The 22,439-nt window shown below is 40.8% G+C and overlaps 1 protein-coding gene across 5 annotated transcripts in view; it reads right to left on the bottom strand.

The window, feature by feature from the left end:
* LOC124712558 (dentin sialophosphoprotein) overlaps positions 1-22,439 on the bottom strand; it is a 231,005-nt gene that overhangs the window by 115,751 nt on the left and 92,815 nt on the right. For all 5 annotated transcript variants that reach the window (XR_007005602.1, XM_047242880.1, XM_047242873.1 and 2 more), the window contains exon 7: positions 7,136-7,369. Coding sequence is in view for 4 of the 5 variants with exons in the window: in XM_047242880.1 (XP_047098836.1) it covers positions 7,136-7,369 (234 nt within the window). In the remaining variant the exon portion in view is untranslated. The remainder of the gene's footprint in view (positions 1-7,135; positions 7,370-22,439) is intronic.

The following is a 22,439-nucleotide window of genomic DNA, read 5'->3' as shown; positions in this document are numbered from 1 at the left end:
TTTGTCTCCCCCCATCCTCCCTACAGGCGGGTCTCTCTCAACTTGACGTCTGAGTGACCAGCCCTGCCTTTCTGGAAGAATCAACCCCTCCTTTCTCCCTGGGGAAGACATTACCAGTTGCAAAAACTATTTAAATATTCCTACTTATCTACTATCAGCATATTTTGGAATTCTGATTCCTAATGGTAAGCACTAGTCACGCATTATATCTCCTTGAAATTTTTCAGTGTTATTTCTTGTAGTTGTCATTCCTATCCCACATCAGTGGGATAGCAGTAAGTAGCTAGTTGTGAATTTCTAGGTTGCTGTTAGTTTTATTACACTTGTCACCAGAAGTAAATTTCTGTGAACATCCACCACATCATTTCTGTGAACATCCACCACATCATTTCTGTGAACATCCATCACATCATTTCTTCTAGAGTAAGAAAGCAACTGCAATATTATCATACACAAGTAGTGTGATTCATATAGTACTGCAGAGATCATAACAGATACTCATTTGTCAAGTCACAAAAAAGTACCTTGTATAAAAAAGGTAAGAAGAAGCAGCCAAATCTGGAGTTGCACCTACAAATATCTCCATGAAACTTCCATTCAACTATAGAGACTAGAGGTGAATATTTTTTTTCTACATTACTATAATGCATAGTTTGATAATAAGAGCATATCCAACTGGCAGGACTGGTCTCCCCCCCCCCCCCCCCCCTTTCCCCCTTGGTGTAGGTATAGATTACTTGAGGTCCAATTTCACGCATTTCAGACACATCAGTAGTGCAGTGAACTAACTCTGGACTTGATTTCCACAAGTGAACTACTGCTCTCAGGTGAGACAGTGTTGGTTGCAAATGGATGTTTGTGGTATCCCAGATCTGCAAACAGTTGTACGCTGTTATCAGAACTCAGAAGTTGTTGCCTTTAGAGCTACAGTTCTCTGATCTGAGTTTTCTTTCAGTTATCTCAATTTCTGTTACTATATCAACATGTCTTGTCATACGAAACGAAACAAGTAAAACACTATGGAGAATTAAATAAAATTACCTATGCTAGTTTAGGAAACATTCAACTGTTTCAAGTACTTTTTTCCACTTAACGAGAAACTTGTCCTTTCTGGCTGTTTTGGTTGTACCTATAACCTACTAAACCGTGGAACAAATTCATAATTCAATAAATTCCTTTAAGATGCTCAGAATATCTGCATAGTCCTTTTAATACAGTGGAATATATGTTTCACAATTTCCTAGTCCTCAAAGTCAAAGAGTGACTTACAGTTTGACAGCTGAATGGAATCTTGCAGTCATGAGTTGGAGAACGAAGAATTTAGTGCACAATTGTCTGCTTCAAATAATTAGTAGGTAGAATGTGAAAGTCCTTTTCATGTATTGTTTCCTAAAATCCTACATAACAATGGCAGTGAGCAAAATTTCATTTCGTAAACACCAATATTGCAAATCTCAATTTGTAGAAGGTGTTGGGAATGAGGATGAGAAGTGAGAACAGAAATGTATATATGAGTACAAATAAAAAAGTAAAGGCTCTATAGATCTGGAAATTTGCCTTCAGTCCACATTTCTTTATAAAAGGATCAAGAAAGTTTTCTCAAAAATTTTGGTTAAGGTGTTTCTGCATACCATAATTGCACAAATCTGGCACAGGAGAAGAATGGTGAGCTGTAAAAGTGTGCTATCCAGTTTCAACATTGAGAAGGCAAAGGTGCGGACCAGGCTGTTCCAGCTTGAGTGTTCACCTAAGGGAAGCCAGTGGCCACTGGCAGCAGCGGGCAAACAGCTGGTGCACAGGTGTTCAGGCTGCAGCCTGTGTGTTCATGCTGCCCCGACTGAGCACCCACAGGTACAGGTAGTAAAATGTATCGTGCATGCACAGAGCAATTCTATCTGGCACGTAGCCTATGCTAACTGTCCCTGCTTGCAGCTGAGCTGACAGATACTAGCAGGAGTTCGTGGCACATGAGGCAGCATTGGAAAACTCTGGTATAGACTGCTTCATTGTAGTGCACCTGGAACCCTTCTTGTTCTCTTTAATGGTTCACAAGGGGGTTTTTCCTCACTAACCAAAAGGTGGCAAGGTTCTGTGCACAGTTGTCTTAAATCTTCACAGCAGTGCCTGCCTGTCACTTGCAGCAACTGACACCAATAGTTCCACCCCTCTAAAGGATATGGTGATCTGAAGATTCCACTATGGATGGAACCTGTCAGAGTAGATGGCATTAGTATTGTGATCTGCCCCATCTCAAATATGTCTTGGCATTCCGAAGCAACCAGTTTACCCAAAAACTGGAAAATGATCACTTGAGTGAAGGTCATCTACTAACTCCCCATGAGCAGACTGTGACCCTGAAGTACAAACTACATTAAGAAGGCATATAGGTTAGTGTTTTTTAACGTCCCGTCGACAACGAGGTCATTAGAGACGGAGCACAAGCTCGGGTTAGGGAAAGATGGGGAAGGAAATAGGCCGTGCCCTTTCAAAGGAACCATCCCAGCATTTGCCTGAAACGATTTAGGGAAATCACAGAAAACCTAAAAAGGCATACATTTTCTGAACAAAATTTGCCTTCAATTACTCAATTCCATGGGTAAGCAAACTTATGGTCTCAAGGACCACAACATCCGCTGAACTCCCCAAATGGGAGAAATGGTGTGGAGTGCTGGTTGACCAGCTTTATTGTCACCTCACTACTCCTGCAGCAAAAAATAAATTGAGTATGTTACAAAGAGAGGCAGTTGCAATTGTATTTCAACTGCCTGTAGGGAGTGTGTTGTTGTTTTTGAATAGTACCACAGAAATTTTTGTTGTCTGTTTAAGGTTGTCATTTCCACATAACACGGAGTTTGGCAGAATGCAACAATGAAGGAAACAGTTGTACTTGAGATATTGGTGCTGGTTACCAGCAGTTTTTATGAAGACTTCCACACATAAATATGGAAATGAAAGAGGGACCTTTTTAAATTATAGCTGGCATTGTAAATGATATTTCATTATGAAGTTAATAAAAATTAGGAGAAAATTGGTGCTATTATTTACAATGTTGTTATGATATGCTTCAGTAGTAGTCTCCATATCAATCACATACAGCATGAAAGTTGTGTAAACTGTGACTGGTCACAGAATACTGAGAAATAAAGAATTTTCAAGGTCTTCTTCAGATGAATGTTGAATATAATGAAAAAGAAAATCAATTACTTAGTTTTATAGTGTTTATTTATTTGTATTGGAATGCACAATGAAAAGCATATTATTCAACAGGCATCAAAGAGGACTGGAAAAATAATGAAATGAACGAATAGTGAAAATTACTCTCTTTACTACATAACAATAACAAAATTTTATGTTGAAAACTGAAAGTAAATATGAAGTACTAAATTTTACAAATTTATTTAGCTTTTAATTAAAGACTACATGGTAGCCTTGCATATCAATCTGTTCTTCTCAGCTGAACTACTCCAAGTTCTACAAGATGGAAACTATTACCTACTATGCCTCATTAGCTATCCAACTGGCCATCACAGGCATTCATCAGCCATCAGCTAACAGGGGCGCATGTCAACAACCCTCCACATGAACTTGTAATTGCACCAAATAAACAGAAGAGACCACATAATTGTCAAAAGCATCAATTACATTACCCTATCATATTTGATGGGACACATGCCCTACTAATGCAATATACAGCTATGAGCACTGGAATGTCTATGTCCAGTCTCTGTCTCATTCTAACACATAAAGAGAAACTTTTGAAACTTGGAGAAAAATACTGCACACCTTGGGCTGGATATATAGAGTGTCGTACACAATCAAACGGGCTGGTGTATGTTTATAGCTGGCATTGTGCATATGTTCTACGCAACTTAAGTGAAATCACCATCTTCTCAATTCCAAGAATGTCTCATGTGAGTAACTGTCTCTCATTATACAATATACAGACTGTTTTGAAACATTACTATACTCCACAGTAATTTCTGGATGTTACATAATTTGTAATCAATAGGATGTATATCTCCAAGCAAACTTCAAAATTTATATAAAAAACTTTGTATGTGATATTTTATACTTTTCATAGCCATGAAAATAATGTGTTTTGGTACTCACTTGTTATGCTTTCTTCTTGTTTATCATTCTGGTAAAGCCTCTCAACAAACAAAACTTTAACTTTAAAAATTCTAGATTCAAATGAAAATGTGGATTTAGTTAAGCTCATGGGAAACATGGGTGCCACCATACGGAGTCGTGTGTGTGTGTGTGTGTGTGTGTGTGTGTGTGTGTGTGTGTGTGTGTGTGTGTGTGTGTGTGTGTGAGAGAGAGAGAGAGAGAGAGAGAGAGAGAGAGAGAGAGAGAGAGAGAGAGAGATCTATTGTTGACGAAGGCCTTAATGGCTGAAAGCTTTAATTGTAAGAGTCTTTTTGTTGTGCCTCTCCGCTATATGGTGAGGGGCAACTTTCCTTTTCACAATATTAGTACCAACATACTGGTTTTTTAAACTGATTACCATAATTTTTTGTCAGTGAAAGTGTAATACTGATCACAAAAGAAGACAGTTTTTCATCTTTTATTTATAAAATGTGTGTAAATCAGTTTTAAATATTGTCACAGAAGAAGCTGAGTTGCACAGTCACTGTAGTGTAGTGTTTATGATACTAGGTTGTTGCATGGAGAGTCGTTACTTTAAAACTCACCTGAACTCTAAAATTTTAATTTCTATATGCGCTTTGAGTACATTCGAGAAGTATCCACAAATACTAGATGTGCAAGTGCGGAATAAACTTTCGTTAAGTGAAGTTAGTGTTCGTCATTCATCTAACTACACCTTCTACTACGTGACAATATGAAAGGGTTAATAAAACAGTGGGTTACGGTTGTAACCAAGATTGTGATAACCAGCCAGCTTTGTATCCCTAATGGGGGGAAGGGGTTGTTTATTGCCCATTTCTGGATTCATCATGGGCTCTACGAACAACATCCTTGAATGCTGTGTATCTCAGATACAGACAGTTGCATGTCTAAAGCTCATGATTTCTATAAATTTCTTTTTAATTTAATATCCATAGTAAACGACATCTACCGATAGCCATCTGATTGTCATGTACACTGAAGAGACAAAGAAACTGGCACACCTGCCTATTATTGTGTAGGGCCGCTGCTAGCACCCAGAAGTGCCGCAACACGACATGGCATGGACTCAACTAATGTCTAAGTAGTGCTGGAGGGAATTGACACCATGAATCCTGCAGGGTTGTCCATAAATCCATAAGAGTACGAATGGCTGAAAATCTCTTCTGAACAGCACATTGCAAGGCATCCCAGATATGCTCAATAATGTTCATGTCTGGGGAGTTTGGTAGCCATCGGAAGTGTTTAAACTCAGAACCGTGTTCCTGGAGCCACTCTGTAGCAATTCTGGATGTGTGTGGGTGTCGCACTGTCCTGCTGGAATTGCCCGAGTCTGTCAGAATATGCAATGGACATGAATGGGCACAGGCAACCAGACAGAATGCTTACATACATTTCACCTGTCACAGTCGTATCTAGATGTATCAGAGGTCCCATGTCACTCCAACTGCACACTGCACACACCACACACCATTAGAGAGGCTCTACCACTTTGAACAGTCCCCTGCTGACATGCAGGGCCCATGGATTCATAAGGTTGTCTCCATACCCATACATGTCCATCCGTTCAATACAATTTGAAACGAGACTTGTCTGACCAAGCAACATGTTTCCAGTCATCAACAATCCAATGTCGGTCTTGACAGGCTCAGGCGAGGCGTAAAGCTTTGTGTCGTGCAGTCATCAAGGATATACGAGAGGGCCATCGGCTCTGAAAGCCCATATCAATAGTGTTTCGTTGAATGGTACGCACACTGACACTTGTTGATGGCCCAGCAATGAAATCTGCTGCAATTTGCGGAAAGGCTGCACTTCTGTCACACTGAAGGATTCTCTTTAGACATCATTTGTCCCATTCTTGCAAGATCTTTTTCCGGCCACAGCAATGTCAGGGGATATGACGTTTTACTGGATTCCTGATATTCACGGTACACTTGTTAAATGGTCATATAGGAAAATTCCCACTTCATCGCTACCCCAGAGATGCTGTGTCCCATCGATCGTGCGCCAACTATAACACCACGTTCAAAGTCATTTAAATCTTGATAAACTGCCTTTGTAGCAGCAGTAACAAATCTAAGAACTGTGCCAGACACTTTTCGTCTTATATAGGCATTGCCAACTGCAGCACCGTATTCTGCCTGTTACATATCTATGTATTTGAATATGCAGGCCTATACCAGTTTCTTTGGTGCATCGGTGTATGTGCCCAAATCCCAGTAAGTGGTTTGGGGTACCCACTTCGCATCTTTTAGTTCTGTCTTACACACCTGCTAGAGTCTCAACATATCAAGAATGGTGTGCTTATACAGGTATAGGCCTCTCTGCTACACAGCCCACATTTGATATTCCAGCAGAATAATGTCTGGACCAATTCTAATTTCATTACTAAAAACTGTCGCCTCAATAGTGCTCTTTGCTTGACTTACTTATTCTCCTGATACATTAATTACTGAATGTGAGTAGAACTTGCTTTCCAGAGACTATGGTCTTCGCAACATCAAAGAGTACTGGCCGTATCAGGTCCGAAGCCTCTTCCCTATAATATCGCCTCACACGCAAGTTCATGCTAGTGTGCTGGAATTTTCATTCACAACTAAATTTCTCATCACATGCCATGTAAACTATTTAAATAAAGGGAGTAGCCATTTTACTTCATTTGCCCTTGATCAGTTATTTTCATAAACTCCAATGGTCATAAATAAAAGTGTAATATGACTTTTAAGTTGCCCAACTGCAAGTCAGTAGAGATGTTCTCTCTCACTGTGTATAAGCTACTATCTTTCTGCACTTCATTTCCACATATCCATGCTATATACCCAATTTTCAAATGAAATGTTCATGAGTTTTTCACACCAATTTTCTGTTTCCCCCCCCCCCCCCCCCCTACCTTGGCAAATACTTACACTACATACTTAAATATTGGCTGAAATATTTATTATACAGCTAAAATTTTCTTAAGTAAAGCGAAAAGCCCCTCTTCATGAATAAAAAAGGCTTTTTTTACCTTTGTTATGGCTGTTTCAACATCAGATACACGTGTCAACAACCGGTCCCTTTCAGCAGTAATAGAAGCAATTTCATTGTTCAGATTTAGCATCTTTGCTTCACTGAGAGCCACCGTAGCCTCTGTACTGCTCTTTGCTTTGACCAATTCACATTCCATTTCGGAACATCTAGTCTGATAACCCTGTGCGAGTTCCAGAGCTCTTGAAAGTTCTCTCTCCACAGACTTCACTTTCTGTAAGAGACAAAATGTAGAACAGTAATAATAATAATAACAATAATAATAATAAGCAAACAAATAAATATAGTATATAAAGGTAGTTGAAATACCACAATGGAAACATTTGTTGAAAATAACTACAAACTATCCAGAGGAAAAGTGTTTTAATCAGAAATAATAGAAATTTAAGGTATTGGCACTACAGCAGAATAATGACTTGACATTTCAGAAAGGGTTTTACTTAGAAATCAAGCCTATCACTGTCACTAAAGAAGCAGAAAAGGTGCATATGCAAAATAAATGTCATCTGCAAACAGTTGTAATCAGCTGGAGAGGCACCTGCATCACATTAAAGGAAATGATGAGATTCCTACTCTTTAGGAGGCGAATAAATTCTTTTTTCACTTGCTAAAATGAAGAGGAAGATTGGGAAATCGTAAATAACATTAAAAAAATGTTTTTTAGTATCATGATTTTCCTCTTCTTAAGGCTGAAGCACGTGTGTCCCTTTTTGACAACAACTACATTTGATTTTGGACAGTTTACACACTTTTCTAGACAGACATGTAGGGCTGAAGTTGTAGCAGTATCTGTGGCAATTTTTGTAGCAAATATATAAACATCCTTTTAAACAATGGAAACCCCATGTACAAATCATAACATGTAGGCTTCCATTGCCGGTGTCTTCATTAATTAAAACCTCCGGGCTAAGAGGCCGTGGTTGAACAGTAGAAATTCTTCCTCTTGACATTTTGTTGCCAACTGTGGGCAACATCTACCGAGATGAGCCAACGACTGGCTGCTAGACTGTGGAGGTCCCTTTTACGTAGAACACATAGAGGGCGCCACAATTTGTCACATGTTGTCGACAGCGAAACTATCTTTGATTAATGTCATTACTCTCGATCAAAGGTAATCGATTGTCAGCAGTTAGATAAGATATGGTGGTCGACTTTGTAGCAAAGATGTGACAACCGATTACCTTTGATCAAGAGTAATGGTGTTAGTCAGAGATAGTTTCACTGTCAACTGCATGTGACGAGTGGTGGCACCCTTTATGCGCTCTATATAAACAGGACCTCCACAGTCTAGTAGCCGGTCATTGACTCACCTCGGAAGATGTTGCCCACAGTTGGCAACAAAACATCACGAGGAAGAATTTCTGCTGTTCAACCACAGCCTCTTAGCCTGGAGGAGTTATTTAATGAACCACTTAGGAATAACAACAATGTAGGAAAATACAGATTGCTACTTACCGTAAAGGAGATGCATTAAGTTGCAGACAAGCACAATTAAAAGACATTCACACAAAGCTTTCAGCTACAACCTTCATCAGCAGAAGAGAAACAGAGACACACACACACACACCAGCCATACAACAAACAAAGAAGCACTCCTCATGCACACATGACCACCAACTCCAGCAGCTGAGGCCAGAATGCTAGGACTGAACTGCCAGAGTTGCGTTTGTGTGCATGTGGAGTGCTTGCTTGTGTGTATGAATGATATGTGTTTCTCTGTTTCTCTTTTGCTGATGAAGGCTGCAGGTGAAATCTTTGTATGAGTGTCTTGTTACTGTTCCTGTCTGGAACTTAACATGTCTTGTTTACGGTAAGTAGCAATCTATCTTTTCCTACAATATAAATATCCTTTTAATTACTTCAGAACCTTTCTCTTGCTATGATGTTACACTTACTTATGTTCTAGGCATATTTCTAAAAATAAGTCATGGATTACACAAGGAATAAAGTTGTCATGTGGGACAAAAAGGAAACTGTGTCTACTATCTAGGAACAGCTCTGATGTTAGCACTGTAATGCATTACATAGAATACTGTAAAATACTGAAGCAAGAAATTCAGAAATCTAAGCAGTTTTATTATGAGAGAAGGATAATGACATCAGGCAACAAAATGGAAACTATATGGATTGTAGTGAAGACAGAGACAGGTGGGCCAGAGAGGAAGATGAACAGAGAGCTCTAAAAATAAATGAAACATTGGTAACAAGGGCATGTAGTGTTGCAAACACCTTAAACAAGTATTTTGTTTCCATTACTGGTAGCCTGAGATCATCAAGTTCAGTAAAGAGTGCAATAGACTACTTGAGATCACTCTCTGTAAATAACTCCAGTAAAATGGAAATGACACTCACTTCTCCCAAAGATGTAGCATCCTTCATAAAATCTTTAAACTCAAAGTATTTTGACGGTTATGACAACATATAAACAAACGTAATTAAAAAGTGTTCATGTCAGTTGAGTTTTTTCTTAAGTTGTGTGTGTAATCAATCTCTTATCAGTGGAACATTTCCAGACTGACTAAAAATATGCTGAAGTTAAGCCCCTTTAAAAGAAGGGGGATAAAGAGATACCACCAAACTATCAACCCAATTCACATTTTCTCACTTTTTCAAAAATAATTGAAAGGTTGTATTCCAGTATCTTCTTAAGCATCTGACTGCATATAATATATTGTCCAAATCACAGTTTGGCTTTCTTAAGGGTTCCGCTGTAGAGAAGGGCATTTTCACATACAGTGAGAATGTACTTAATTCATTAGATAGCAAATTAGAGGCTACTGGCATTTTCTGTGATCTGTCAAAGGCCTTCATGTGGATTACAGCATTCCCTTAAGTAAATTAGATTGTTATGGTGTTGCTGGCTCACAGTGCTGCAAATGGTTTAAGTCTTACCTAACTACCAGAAAAAAAGGGTGTGTCATGAAACGCCTGTGGAGTAAGCATTCAGTCTTCATCTTATTGGGAATAAATTACATGTGGTGTTGCTCAAGGTTCCATCTTAGGTCCACTGCTTTTTCTTGTGTACATTAATGACGTCTCGTCTGTTACATTGGCAGATGCTAAGTCTATTTTATAATTGCGTAGGCTTCCGCGGCCAGAGTCAGTCGACATAAAAGTTTTCTGGGTACGATACCGCGTCATAATGTATAAAACTACTGCTGCTGGAGAAAAACCAACGTTTCAGCTGTTGCAACCATGGCCGAAACATTGATTTTTCTCCAGCAGCAGTAGTTTTATTCATTATGATGCAGTACCACACCCAGAAAACTTTTATGTCGACTAAGTTTGTTTTGTTTGCACAGGATACAACATTGCAATAAATAGCAAGTCAAGTACAGATGGCTGTTAATCAAATTATCACTGACATTAATAAGGGGTTTAAAGCTAATTCACTGTCATTAAACTCTGAAAAGACCCACTATATGCAGTTCAGAACCTGTAAGAGATTTCCTTCCAGCACATACATAGCATATGAAGATGTGCAGATTGAAGAGGCTGACAGTGTTTAATTTCTGGTATTACAGCTCAATAATAAACTCAGTTGGGAACAGTATACCACAGAATTTCTGAAGTACCTAAACAAGTCTGTATTTGCAATGTGATTGATATCAAATGTAGGAGATATAAATATATATATTAAAAAAACCTGTGTGCTTTGCTTACTTTCATTCCATTATGCTATACAGGATCATATTCTGCGATAACTCATCAAACCGAGCAAAAGTTTTTCGAGTGCAAAAGTGTATCATAATACTCATTTGTGGTGTTAATTCAAGAATATTATGCAGAAACCTGATCAAGGAACTGTGTATTCTAGACACTGCTTCTCAGTGTATTTATTCCTTAATGAAATTTGTTGCAAATAATACGTCTATTTCCAACCAATTGCTCAATACGTAGTACCAGTACTCAACAATGGAAAATTCAGGATAGATAACGACAATATTACGAAAAGGATAGTTGTTATTTACCATATAGTGGAGATGCTGAGTCACAGATAGGCACAACAAAATGACTTGTCAGAAAGTAAGCTTCCAGCCAACAAGACCTTCATCAGAAATCCCCAGGAGAGATCACGTTAATACCTTGCAATACTGCCTCTGGCCTTCATAATGGCCCCATTTCGGCAAGAAACAGTGTTCACAAGTTTATTCAGGTATGCCACAGCCAGTTGATGCCAATAATTAATGAACAGATCCCATCAAGTTACTAAATTGTGAAATTGTTGATTGCTACATTTCATCTACTTTTCCTAATACTCCAAACATTTTCTTTGCGATTAGGTTAAGGTGATTCAGAAGGACAGGCATTGTGCACTAGGGAGTACAGGTGTTTGTCAATACATGAAAGTATGCAGACAGTCCTTGCGAACACAGCTATTGTAAGCTTGGTAGACATTAACCTCTGCAGCATACTCATCAATGAAGATGTAGAAGAACGGGCCAACACTCTGTTACCGAGAATGTCAAAATAAATATTCCAGTTCATCTTTGTGATAACCTGAATGAATTGGCTGACCCATTTCATGGTGCAAACAGTATCTCCAGAACCCCACAGAACTACCTGCACGATTAAAATACCCTTCGCACAATGCAGGTTGAACGCCTCATATGGCTATCTGTGCACTAGACACCTTGCATCATTTGAAAAGAGACAAAATGGTGACTCATTGCACCACACTACGTTTCTCTGCTGATCAGTTGTTTGGGCCACTGAAGATGTGCACCTTTATGTGCCGCTATGGGCGATGGACTTTTGTGAGGAACCTAACTCTAGATGTCCAGTGCTTGCATTCCCTCAGAAACTTGTTTAGATCGACCCGAATTCCGCAACAGTAGCAAATCCTTTCAGGTTCAAAACCAATTGTCATTGACAAGGTGTGATACTCGTCTCCAGTCCCAGTCAGCTAGGGTTTTTTTTTTATGGCCACTGTTCTTAAGCTGTGCTACGTGGCTGCAAGTACACTAATCATCATATGTATTTTGAACAGTCCACATTGATACATCAACAAATTTGGCAACTTCATTCGTGAAGTGTGCATGGGCACATTCAAATACAATAGTTTCTTTCTGCTATTCTGTCAAGTCTCTATGTTTACCCATCTTACTGCACAGATACCACACCACTTCACTGCCACAACTTATGTCAGTGGCAGAAGATCACGCGGGAAACTGGTAGAAGTCATACATCATTTATGGTGCTACAAAGGGAGCTGTGTGACTAATATTTTATCCGGCAAGCTGATCAATGCCTTAAGATATATAACAATTTGCATCGGTTGGACTTGACAGAAGTGCAAAAATGTAATACAACTCACATCCTGACAATGCTGAGTCATGAGATTAGATTAGATTAGTACTTGTTCCCTAGATCATGAATACGACACTTCGTAATGATGAGGTTTACAGCATCCATGTACATTTATTTTTATGAAACGTAATTGTGTTACTGCAAGAAAATGTAATACATCATGTACTTCATGATACCAGGCATTGCAAGTGCCATCACAAAATCTGAAGCTGTAACTGACAATCCTTACATTCAGTAAAGTATTGCTAAATTATGACAAAAACTGATAAATGAGGCATAATCATGGTGAAGGATACAGAAATCCTCTTTATAATATTTTAAGAATATTTAACAGTCTTTAATCAAAAAACTCACCACATGGCAGAGATGTTGAGTTGTAGATGGACACAGCAAAAGAACTGTCAAATAAAGTAAGCTTTCAGCCAAAGAGTCCTTCATCGGGATTTCACGTGCATGTGCTTGTCGCCTAGTTCCAATGAGGCCCTTTTTGGCCAAAAGTTTACTTTCTCGACAGTCTTTCTGTTGTGCTCATCTGTGATTAAACATTTCCGCTGTATGGAGAGTAGTAATCTATCCTTCTCATATTACTGTTATTTTTCCAGCCTGGATTTTCCATTGTTTAATCAAAAACTTTTTTGTTTGATGACTGCCATCTATAAAATCATCCTCAGACATTTCTTTAAAAAAGTGCAAATTTATCAGTGAAACTATTATAATAGCACACAACAGTACTGGGAAAATCATTTATATAATTTGTATGAAAATCACTGACGTAACATACCTTTGATTGGAAACTATTACATGAACATAAAAAAAAACCTGTAGCCAAGATAGGTACAGCGAAAAGACATAAAAACATAGTCAATATGCACTATAAACATTAGCATGATTTGTCCATGTGTACCACTGCAGCTACACAACCAACCCCCACAGTCCTATGGCAGTTATATGGTTCGGTAGCCTACTATCCCCCCATCCATTAAGGAGGTTATGGTTTGGAGCTGTAGGAGTTAGGTTCAAAGATATGGAAGTCAAAGAGAGCATCACACCAAAGGGCTTCTTGTGGGAAGTCAGTGAAGCAAAAGGGAATTGAATGCCAAGACTGACCAGAATGTTCTTTCTAGAATGTTATAGAATCTTTCAAAAGGTACCAGAATTTACTAGAATCTCCAGAATGTTCCAGGATTTTCTTGAACATTCTGTTATTCTGTTGTGGGGATACATTCCAGCACAGAAAGGTATACATAGGTGATGGCGAGATTTGTCTGTAATGTTCTTGAGTTTTTAGGAATATTCTCGAATATTAACGAACATTTTCAAATATTCTAAAATCAGGGTGCATTTACAGACAAGGAAAAACAAAATTTCACTATTTCTCGGTTAACAATACACATTTTCCTGGGTGAAAATACACTTTCTTCATGTTAAGTGACAGTATTCCCTCTGAACTGCAAAACTTGTCAATCCTTTAAATTGTAAACGTTTTATGCATCGGCATAAAACTTCCCGGCACTTTAGGAAAAGAACCCAGCAAAAAAATAACATGTCTTGGGAAGATCTTTGATGCACAGCAACATTTGCACTGCATATTTTTGTATTACGAAGTGTAACTACAAATTCCATCACACACAGCATGTTGGTTTCCATAGCACTGAAATCGAGATTGCAATGTGCTTCTGTCAAACTCTTGTCATGTTATCTGAAAAGCAAATGACAGCAGATATTCAGAGTATACGGCACGTAATAGTCAGCCAACAGCAATATCACTGTTAAGCAGCACAAGCACACAAATAGAAAAAGTTTACGGTTTAAATCAATAGACATATAACATAGCTACAACAAGAGCTAAGCTTATAATATCGGTCTTTTTTTGCACGTGTTACCCTTTGAGATATTATCAAACACAAATGCGCCAGTAAAATTTTAAATGATGACATAAACGTCTGGTCTTCTGGTCCCAAAATTTTTCTAGGTGGCTGGTCCACTAAGTGTTCAGTTTTGAATGATAGTCAAATGCTCTGAGATTTAAGAAATTCATTGCACATTCTCACACTTATAATTTATCTTGTGTAAAAGGAAATTTACTTTGAAAGTAACACTTCTCAAACCACAATTTGCAATATTCACCCACGACCTGTTAGCAATAGGTTCGTTTGAGCAGTTGCCAGAGAATGCTAGAAGACAGGTGTTATTTCGCATCTACAGTTATGATGATGTAGGAAGCTTACCGTAAAGAAGATGTGTTAAGTTGCAGACAAGCACAATTAAAAGACACTTACATAAAAAGAGAGAATGTCGTGTGTGTGTGTGTGTGTGTGTGTGTGTGTGTGTGTGTGTGTGTGTGTGTGTGCGCGCGCGCGCGTCTTTACTGATGAAGGCTGTGGCCAAAAGCTATAAGTAGATGTCTTTTAATCGTGTCTGTCTGTGTCTTCTTTACCGTAAGTAGCAATCTGTTTTTTCCTACATTGTTGACATTGCTACGTGGAGTTTCCATTGTTTGAAAATATTATCAGATTTCCTGGTTGTCCCAGGACATATACACCCTGAAAATATTCTTGAATGCCCTGGAGCAAAATTTTTCTCTATATCTTCAACCAGCATTTGAAGCTGTATATCCAGATTCATCACGTATCCACAGAACAAGCAGATGTCATTGAAGGAAAAGGAACTCTTGGACAGACTCTCAACATACAATGGATAATCGGGAAATCACAAGAGTTTGGTGTTCCTCTTTTCATCTTCTTCCTTGACTATAGGAAAGCCTTTGACTGTGTTGTCTGAGAACAGTTGTGGCAGCTGCTTGCAGAGCTTGGCGTCCCACCACACTTCACAGCAGTAATCAGAAGTCCATACAAAAATCACCTTGCAGTTGTGAAGACAACTGATTTCTTCCATATATCAAAAGGTGTCAAATTCGGTTGTGTTCTCTCTCCTCAGCTGCACATTTCATTAGGAATGCTCTTGATGGATGGACTAAGGATATCTCAATTGACAGAAGAACTGTTAACATGCTGAGCCCCAAACAAAAGTAAAGGATTTAAGTCTATCATATGGATTAGGCATCAATCTTAGTAAGTCCGAACTCATGATTATTGATCCACAAGCACAAGTTCAACTCACATGTTTATTAATGGAACTAGAAGTAATAATTTTTTTCATCTATTTTGGATCAACCACCAGTGACACAGAAAAGAGCGAAGGTGAGATAAGAAGACGGATTGTGCTAGGACAAGTGACTATGAAGCAGCTCACCAAGATTTGTCAGAACAGGGTGATGACAAACACTGCAAAAGGCCAGCTTGTTGAAACACTTGTGTTTCCTGTCTTCATCTATAGTTGTGAAATATGGACCATTAAGGCCATTTACAAGCAGCATATTGATGCATCTGAGCTATGGTGCTGGCACAAGATGCTATGCATAAAATGGATCAAAAGGAAAATGATTGTGTCCATAACTGAGCAACTGAATATCTCCAGGCACCTTTCTTCACATGTCAGTCAAAAAAATTCTTCATTTCTTTGGCCATATAGTATGACAAAAAAAGAGAAAAACAAGCAGTAATCACAGAATGGAAGATTAAGGGCAAAACACTGAGGGGAGAACAGTGAGCAGGTAGATCAAATCACAAAGATCTCTGGTCTACTTCTTTAGCAGGTTCATGGGGTTCAGGGGGTCACGGCACACCGCAATCAGCACAACTTGTGGTGGTGGTGGTGGTGGTGGTGGTGGTGGTGGTGGTGGTGATGTCAATGGATGATGATCTAAATTAACCCAGAGTAGTATTCTACAACTTTTCAGACGTTCTTGATTACTTTAGAATGTTCTCGGTGTTCCGTAAAGAAATGGAAAAGTGAATGACTGAACAATATTTCAAAATTAGGTTACTGTTGAACACTTAAATGGGTTTATGAGTACTGAAGAGTATTTTTCAGCATTTAAGAGTTTTTGACTGTGAAATTCTAACATTTTTATGACTTTTTTGAATGTTCAGTTTTACAACGTTTTTGAGTAATAACACAGATGTTGTGACTTACCGAACGAAAGTGCCGGCAGGTCGATAGACACACAAACAAACACAAACATACACATGAAATTCAAGCTTTCGCAACAAACCTTGTAAAAAATAACTCAAGGTCTTTGGTGTGGATGGATATGTGTGTGTGTGCGCGAGTGTATACCCATCCTTTTTTCCCCCTAAGGTAAGTCTTTCCGCTCCCAGGATTGGAATGACTCCTTACCCTCTCCCTTAAAACCCACTTCCTTTCCTCTTTCCCTCTCCTTCCCTCTTTCCTGATGAGGCAACAGTTTGTTGCGAAAGCTTGAATTTTGTGTGTATGTTTGTGTTTGTTTGTGTGTCTATCGACGTGCCAGCGCTTTCGTTTGGTAAGTCACATCATCTTTGTTTTTTTTTATATATATATATATATATATATATATATATATATATATATATATATATATATATATATCTCTAAAAAGAAAGATGATGAAACTTACCAAACAAAAGCGCTGGCAGGTCGATAGACACACAAACAAACACAAACATACACACAAAATTCTAGCTTTCGCAACCAATGGTTGCCTCGTCAGGAAAGAGGGAAGGAGAAGGAAAGACAAAAGGATATGGGTTTTAAGGGAGAGGGTAAGGAGTCATTCCAATCCCGGGAGCGGAAAGACTTACCTTAGGGGGAAAAAAGGACAGGTATACACTCGCACACACACACATATCCATCCACACATACACAGACACAAGCAGACATTTGTAAAGGCAAAGAGTTTGGGCAGAGATGTCAGTCGGGGCGGATGTACAGAGGCAAAGATGAAGTTGAAAGACAGGTGGGGTATGAGCGGCGGCAAATTGAAATTAGAAATTAGCGGAGATTGAGGCCTGGCGGATAGCGAGAAGAAAGGATATGCTGAAGGGCAAGTTCCCATCTCCGGAGTTCTGACAGGTTGGTGTTAGTGGGAAGTATCCAGATAACCCGGACGGTGTAACACTGTGCCAAGATGTGCTGGCCGTGCACCAAGGCATGTTTAGCCACAGGGTGATCCTCATTACCAACAAACACTGTCTGCCTGTGTCCATTCATGCGAATGGACAGTTTGTTGCTGGTCATTCCCACATAGAACGCTTCACAGTGTAGGCAGGTCAGTTGGTAAATCACGTGGGTGCTTTCACACGTGGCTCTGCCTTTGATCGTGTACACCTTCCGGGTTACAGGACTGGAATAGGTGGTGGTGGGAGGGTGCATGGGACAGGTTTTACACCGGGGGCGGTTACAGGGGTAGGAGCCAGAGGGTAGGGAAGGTGGTTTGGGGATTTCATAGGGATGAACTAAGAGGTTGCGAAGGTTAGGTGGACGGCGGAAAGACACTCTTGGTGGAGTGGGGAGGATTTCATGAAGGATGGATCTCATTTCAGGGCAGGATTTGAGGAAGTCGTATCCCTGCTGGAGAGCCACATTCAGAATCTGATCCAGTCCCGGAAAGTATCCTGTCACAAGTGGGGCACTTTTGGGGTTCTTCTGTGGAAGGTTCCGGGTTTGAGGAGATGAGGATGTGGCTCTGGTTATTTGCTTCTGTACCAGGTCGGGAGGGTAGTTACGGGACGCAAAAGCTGTTTTTAGGTTGTTGGTGTAATGGTTCAAGGATTCCGGACTGGAGCAGATTCGTTTGCCACGAAGACCTAGGCTGTAGGGAAGGGACCGTTTGATGTGGAATGGGTGGCAGCTGTCATAATGGAGGTACTGTTGCTTGTTGGTGGGTTTAATGTGGACGGACGTGTGAAGCTGGCCATTGGACAGGTGGAGGTCAACGTCAAGGAAAGTGGCATGGGATTTGGAGTAGGACCAGGTGAATCTGATGGAACCAAAGGAGTTGAGGTTGGAGAGGAAATTCTGGAGTTCTTCTTCACTGTGAGTCCAGATCACGAAAATGTCATCAATAAATCTGTACCAAACTTCGGGTTGGCAGGCCTGGGTAACCAGGAAGGCTTCCTCTAAGCGACCCATGAATAGGTTGGCATACGAGGGGGCCATCCTGGTACCCATGGCTGTTCCCTTTAATTGTTGGTATGTCTGGCCTTCAAAAGTGAAGAAGTTGTGGGTCAGGATGAAGCTGGCTAAGGTAATGAGGAAAGAGGTTTTAGGTAGGGCGGCAGGTGATCGGCGTGAAAGGAAGTGCTCCATCGCAGCGAGGCCCTGGACATGCGGAATATTTGTGTATAAGGAAGTGGCATCAATGGTTACAAGGATGGTTTCCGGGGGTAACAGACTGGGTAAGGATTCCAGGCGTTTGAGAAAGTGGTTGGTGTCTTTGATGAAGGATGGGAGACTGCATGTAATGGGTTGAAGATGTTGATCTACGTAGGCAGAGATGCGTTCGGTGGGGGCTTGGTAACCAGCTACAATGGGACGGCCGGGATGATTGGGTTTGTGAATTTTGGGAAGAAGGTAGAAGGTAGGGGTGCGGGGTGTTGGTGGGGTCAGGAGGTTGATGGAGTCGGGTGAAAGGTTTTGTAGGGGGCCTAAGGTTCTGAGGATTCCTTGAAGCTCCGCCTGGACATCAGGAATGGGATTGCCTTGGCAAACTTTGTAAGTAGTGTTGTCTGAAAGCTGACGCAGTCCCTCAGCCACATACTCCCGACGATCAAGTACCACAGTTGTGGAACCCTTGTCCGCCGGAAGAATGACGATGGATCGGTCAGCCTTCAGATCACGGATAGCCTGGGCTTCAGCAGTGGTGATGTTGGGAGTAGGATTAAGGTTTTTTAAGAAGGATTGAGAGGCAAGGCTGGAAGTCAGAAATTCCTGGAAGGTTAGGAGAGGGTGATTTTGAGGAAGAGGAGGTGGGTCCCGCTGTGACGGAGGACGGAACTGTTCCAGGCATGGTTCAATTTGGATAGTGTCTTGGGGAGTTGGATCATTAGGAGTAGGATTAGGATCATTTTTCTTCGTGGCAAAGTGATATTTCCAGCAGAGAGTACGGGTGTAGGACAGTAAATCTTTGACGAGGGCTGTTTGGTTAAATCTGGGAGTGGGGCTGAAGGTGAGGCCTTTGGATAGGACAGAGGTTTCGGATTGGGAGAGAGGTTTGGAGGAAAGGTTAACTACTGAATTGGGGTGTTGTGGTTCCAGATTGCGTTGATTGGAATTTTGAGGTTTTGGAGGGAGTGGAGCTGGAAGTGGGAGATTGAGTAGATGGGAGAGACTGGGTTTGTGTGCAATGAGAGGAGGTTGAGGTTTGCTGGAAAGGTTGTGAAGGGTGAGTGAGTTGCCTTTCCGGAGGTGGGAAACCAGGAGATTGGATAGTTTTTTAAGGTGGAGGGTGGCATGCTGCTCTAATTTGCGGTTGGCCTGTAGGAGGATGCTCTGAACAACAGGTGTGGATGTGGGAGAGGAAAGATTGAGGATTTTTATAAAGGATAGGAGTTGATGGGCGTGTTGATTGGCTGAGTGGATGTGTAGGTGAAGGATTAGGTGGGTGAGGGCAATGGATTGTTTGGTTTGGAACTGGTATAGGGACTGATGGAAAGAAGGGTTGCAGCCAGAGATGGGAACTTTAAGTGTGAGGCCTTTGGGGGTGATGCCAAATGTCAGACAAGCCTGAGAAAATAAAATATGGGAGTGTAATCTGGCTAGGGCGAAGGCATGTTTGCGGAGGGAATGTACATAAAACTTAATGGGGTCGTTGTGAAGGTGTTGTGAGGGTGACATGGTACTAGAAGGTGGAAAGTGGAACACGAGGCTGAAATGAAAATGAAAATAAATATGAAAAAATATATGGGGAGAGATAAAGGTAAAATTAGAAAGCAAATGGAGATCTGGTGTGAAAAAAGGCGAAAAAGGGTTGGTTAGGGCTGGGCTATGTTGATCCTGTGGTGAACTTGCGTAGGTAGATAATGATGTGCATAAAGGTTAGGTGGTTGTGTTGCCGCCAAAACACGTTAAAGGGTGGAGAAATTCGGGAAAATTTCGAAAAAACTACGTGAGGATGTATTAAAAGGAGTGGTTTGGTGGTGGCAGATTATGGAAATGAAGCTAACAATTGTTTGATGAAGAAATAATGACGTTAAAACCTGTGGGAAGCGGCTAAAAATGATCGGTGATGTGAGAAAAACGGAAATGGAAATAAAGCAAAAGTTATTAAAACTGCCGAAAGGGTTGTTTAATAGCTAAAAGGAACTGTTTGTGGGCTGGAAACGGTGGATTTTATAGCAGCAAAGCGGGAAAAAAAAAAAAATTTTGGTTATGGTTTCGAAGTGATTTACGTATTATTGAGTGTATATCGACGGGATAAAATTGTATACTGGATTACGGTAAAAAAGGAGAAGGTGAATAGAAAGTGACACTGCTGGCAAAAACAGAAGGAGGAAATAAGACGACAGAAAAGACTTCGAAATGTAACAGTGACAATAACAATAACGATAACAATTACAAACGTGATTGTTGGCTTCAAATTAATGATATGAATATAATAGAGGGAAACATTCCACGTGGGAAAAATATATCTAAAAAGAAAGATGATGAAACTTACCAAACAAAAGCGCTGGCAGGTCGATAGACACACAAACAAACACAAACATACACACAAAATTCTAGCTTTCGCAACCAATGGTTGCCTCGTCAGGAAAGAGGGAAGGAGAAGGAAAGACAAAAGGATATGGGTTTTAAGGGAGAGGGTAAGGAGTCATTCCAATCCCGGGAGCGGAAAGACTTACCTTAGGGGGAAAAAAGGACAGGTATACACTCGCACACACACACATATCCATCCACACATACACAGACACAAGCAGACATTTGTAAAGGCAAAGAGTTTGGGCAGAGATGTCAGTCGGGGCGGATGTACAGAGGCAAAGATGAAGTTGAAAGACAGGTGGGGTATGAGCGGCGGCAAATTGAAATTAGAAATTAGCGGAGATTGAGGCCTGGCGGATAGCGAGAAGAAAGGATATGCTGAAGGGCAAGTTCCCATCTCCGGAGTTCTGACAGGTTGGTGTTAGTGGGAAGTATCCAGATAACCCGGACGGTGTAACACTGTGCCAAGATGTGCTGGCCGTGCACCAAGGCATGTTTAGCCACAGGGTGATCCTCATTACCAACAAACACTGTCTGCCTGTGTCCATTCATGCGAATGGACAGTTTGTTGCTGGTCATTCCCACATAGAACGCTTCACAGTGTAGGCAGGTCAGTTGGTAAATCACGTGGGTGCTTTCACACGTGGCTCTGCCTTTGATCGTGTACACCTTCCGGGTTACAGGACTGGAATAGGTGGTGGTGGGAGGGTGCATGGGACAGGTTTTACACCGGGGGCGGTTACAGGGGTAGGAGCCAGAGGGTAGGGAAGGTGGTTTGGGGATTTCATAGGGATGAACTAAGAGGTTGCGAAGGTTAGGTGGACGGCGGAAAGACACTCTTGGTGGAGTGGGGAGGATTTCATGAAGGATGGATCTCATTTCAGGGCAGGATTTGAGGAAGTCGTATCCCTGCTGGAGAGCCACATTCAGAATCTGATCCAGTCCCGGAAAGTATCCTGTCACAAGTGGGGCACTTTTGGGGTTCTTCTGTGGAAGGTTCCGGGTTTGAGGAGATGAGGATGTGGCTCTGGTTATTTGCTTCTGTACCAGGTCGGGAGGGTAGTTACGGGACGCAAAAGCTGTTTTTAGGTTGTTGGTGTAATGGTTCAAGGATTCCGGACTGGAGCAGATTCGTTTGCCACGAAGACCTAGGCTGTAGGGAAGGGACCGTTTGATGTGGAATGGGTGGCAGCTGTCATAATGGAGGTACTGTTGCTTGTTGGTGGGTTTAATGTGGACGGACGTGTGAAGCTGGCCATTGGACAGGTGGAGGTCAACGTCAAGGAAAGTGGCATGGGATTTGGAGTAGGACCAGGTGAATCTGATGGAACCAAAGGAGTTGAGGTTGGAGAGGAAATTCTGGAGTTCTTCTTCACTGTGAGTCCAGATCACGAAAA

This window comes from Schistocerca piceifrons, chromosome 1 (assembly GCF_021461385.2).
Source record: "Schistocerca piceifrons isolate TAMUIC-IGC-003096 chromosome 1, iqSchPice1.1, whole genome shotgun sequence".
In the NCBI taxonomy this organism is placed as follows: Eukaryota; Metazoa; Arthropoda; class Insecta; order Orthoptera; family Acrididae; genus Schistocerca; species Schistocerca piceifrons.
The sequence above is the reverse complement of the archived record's forward strand: the minus strand, read 5'-3'. Positions and strand labels throughout refer to the sequence as shown.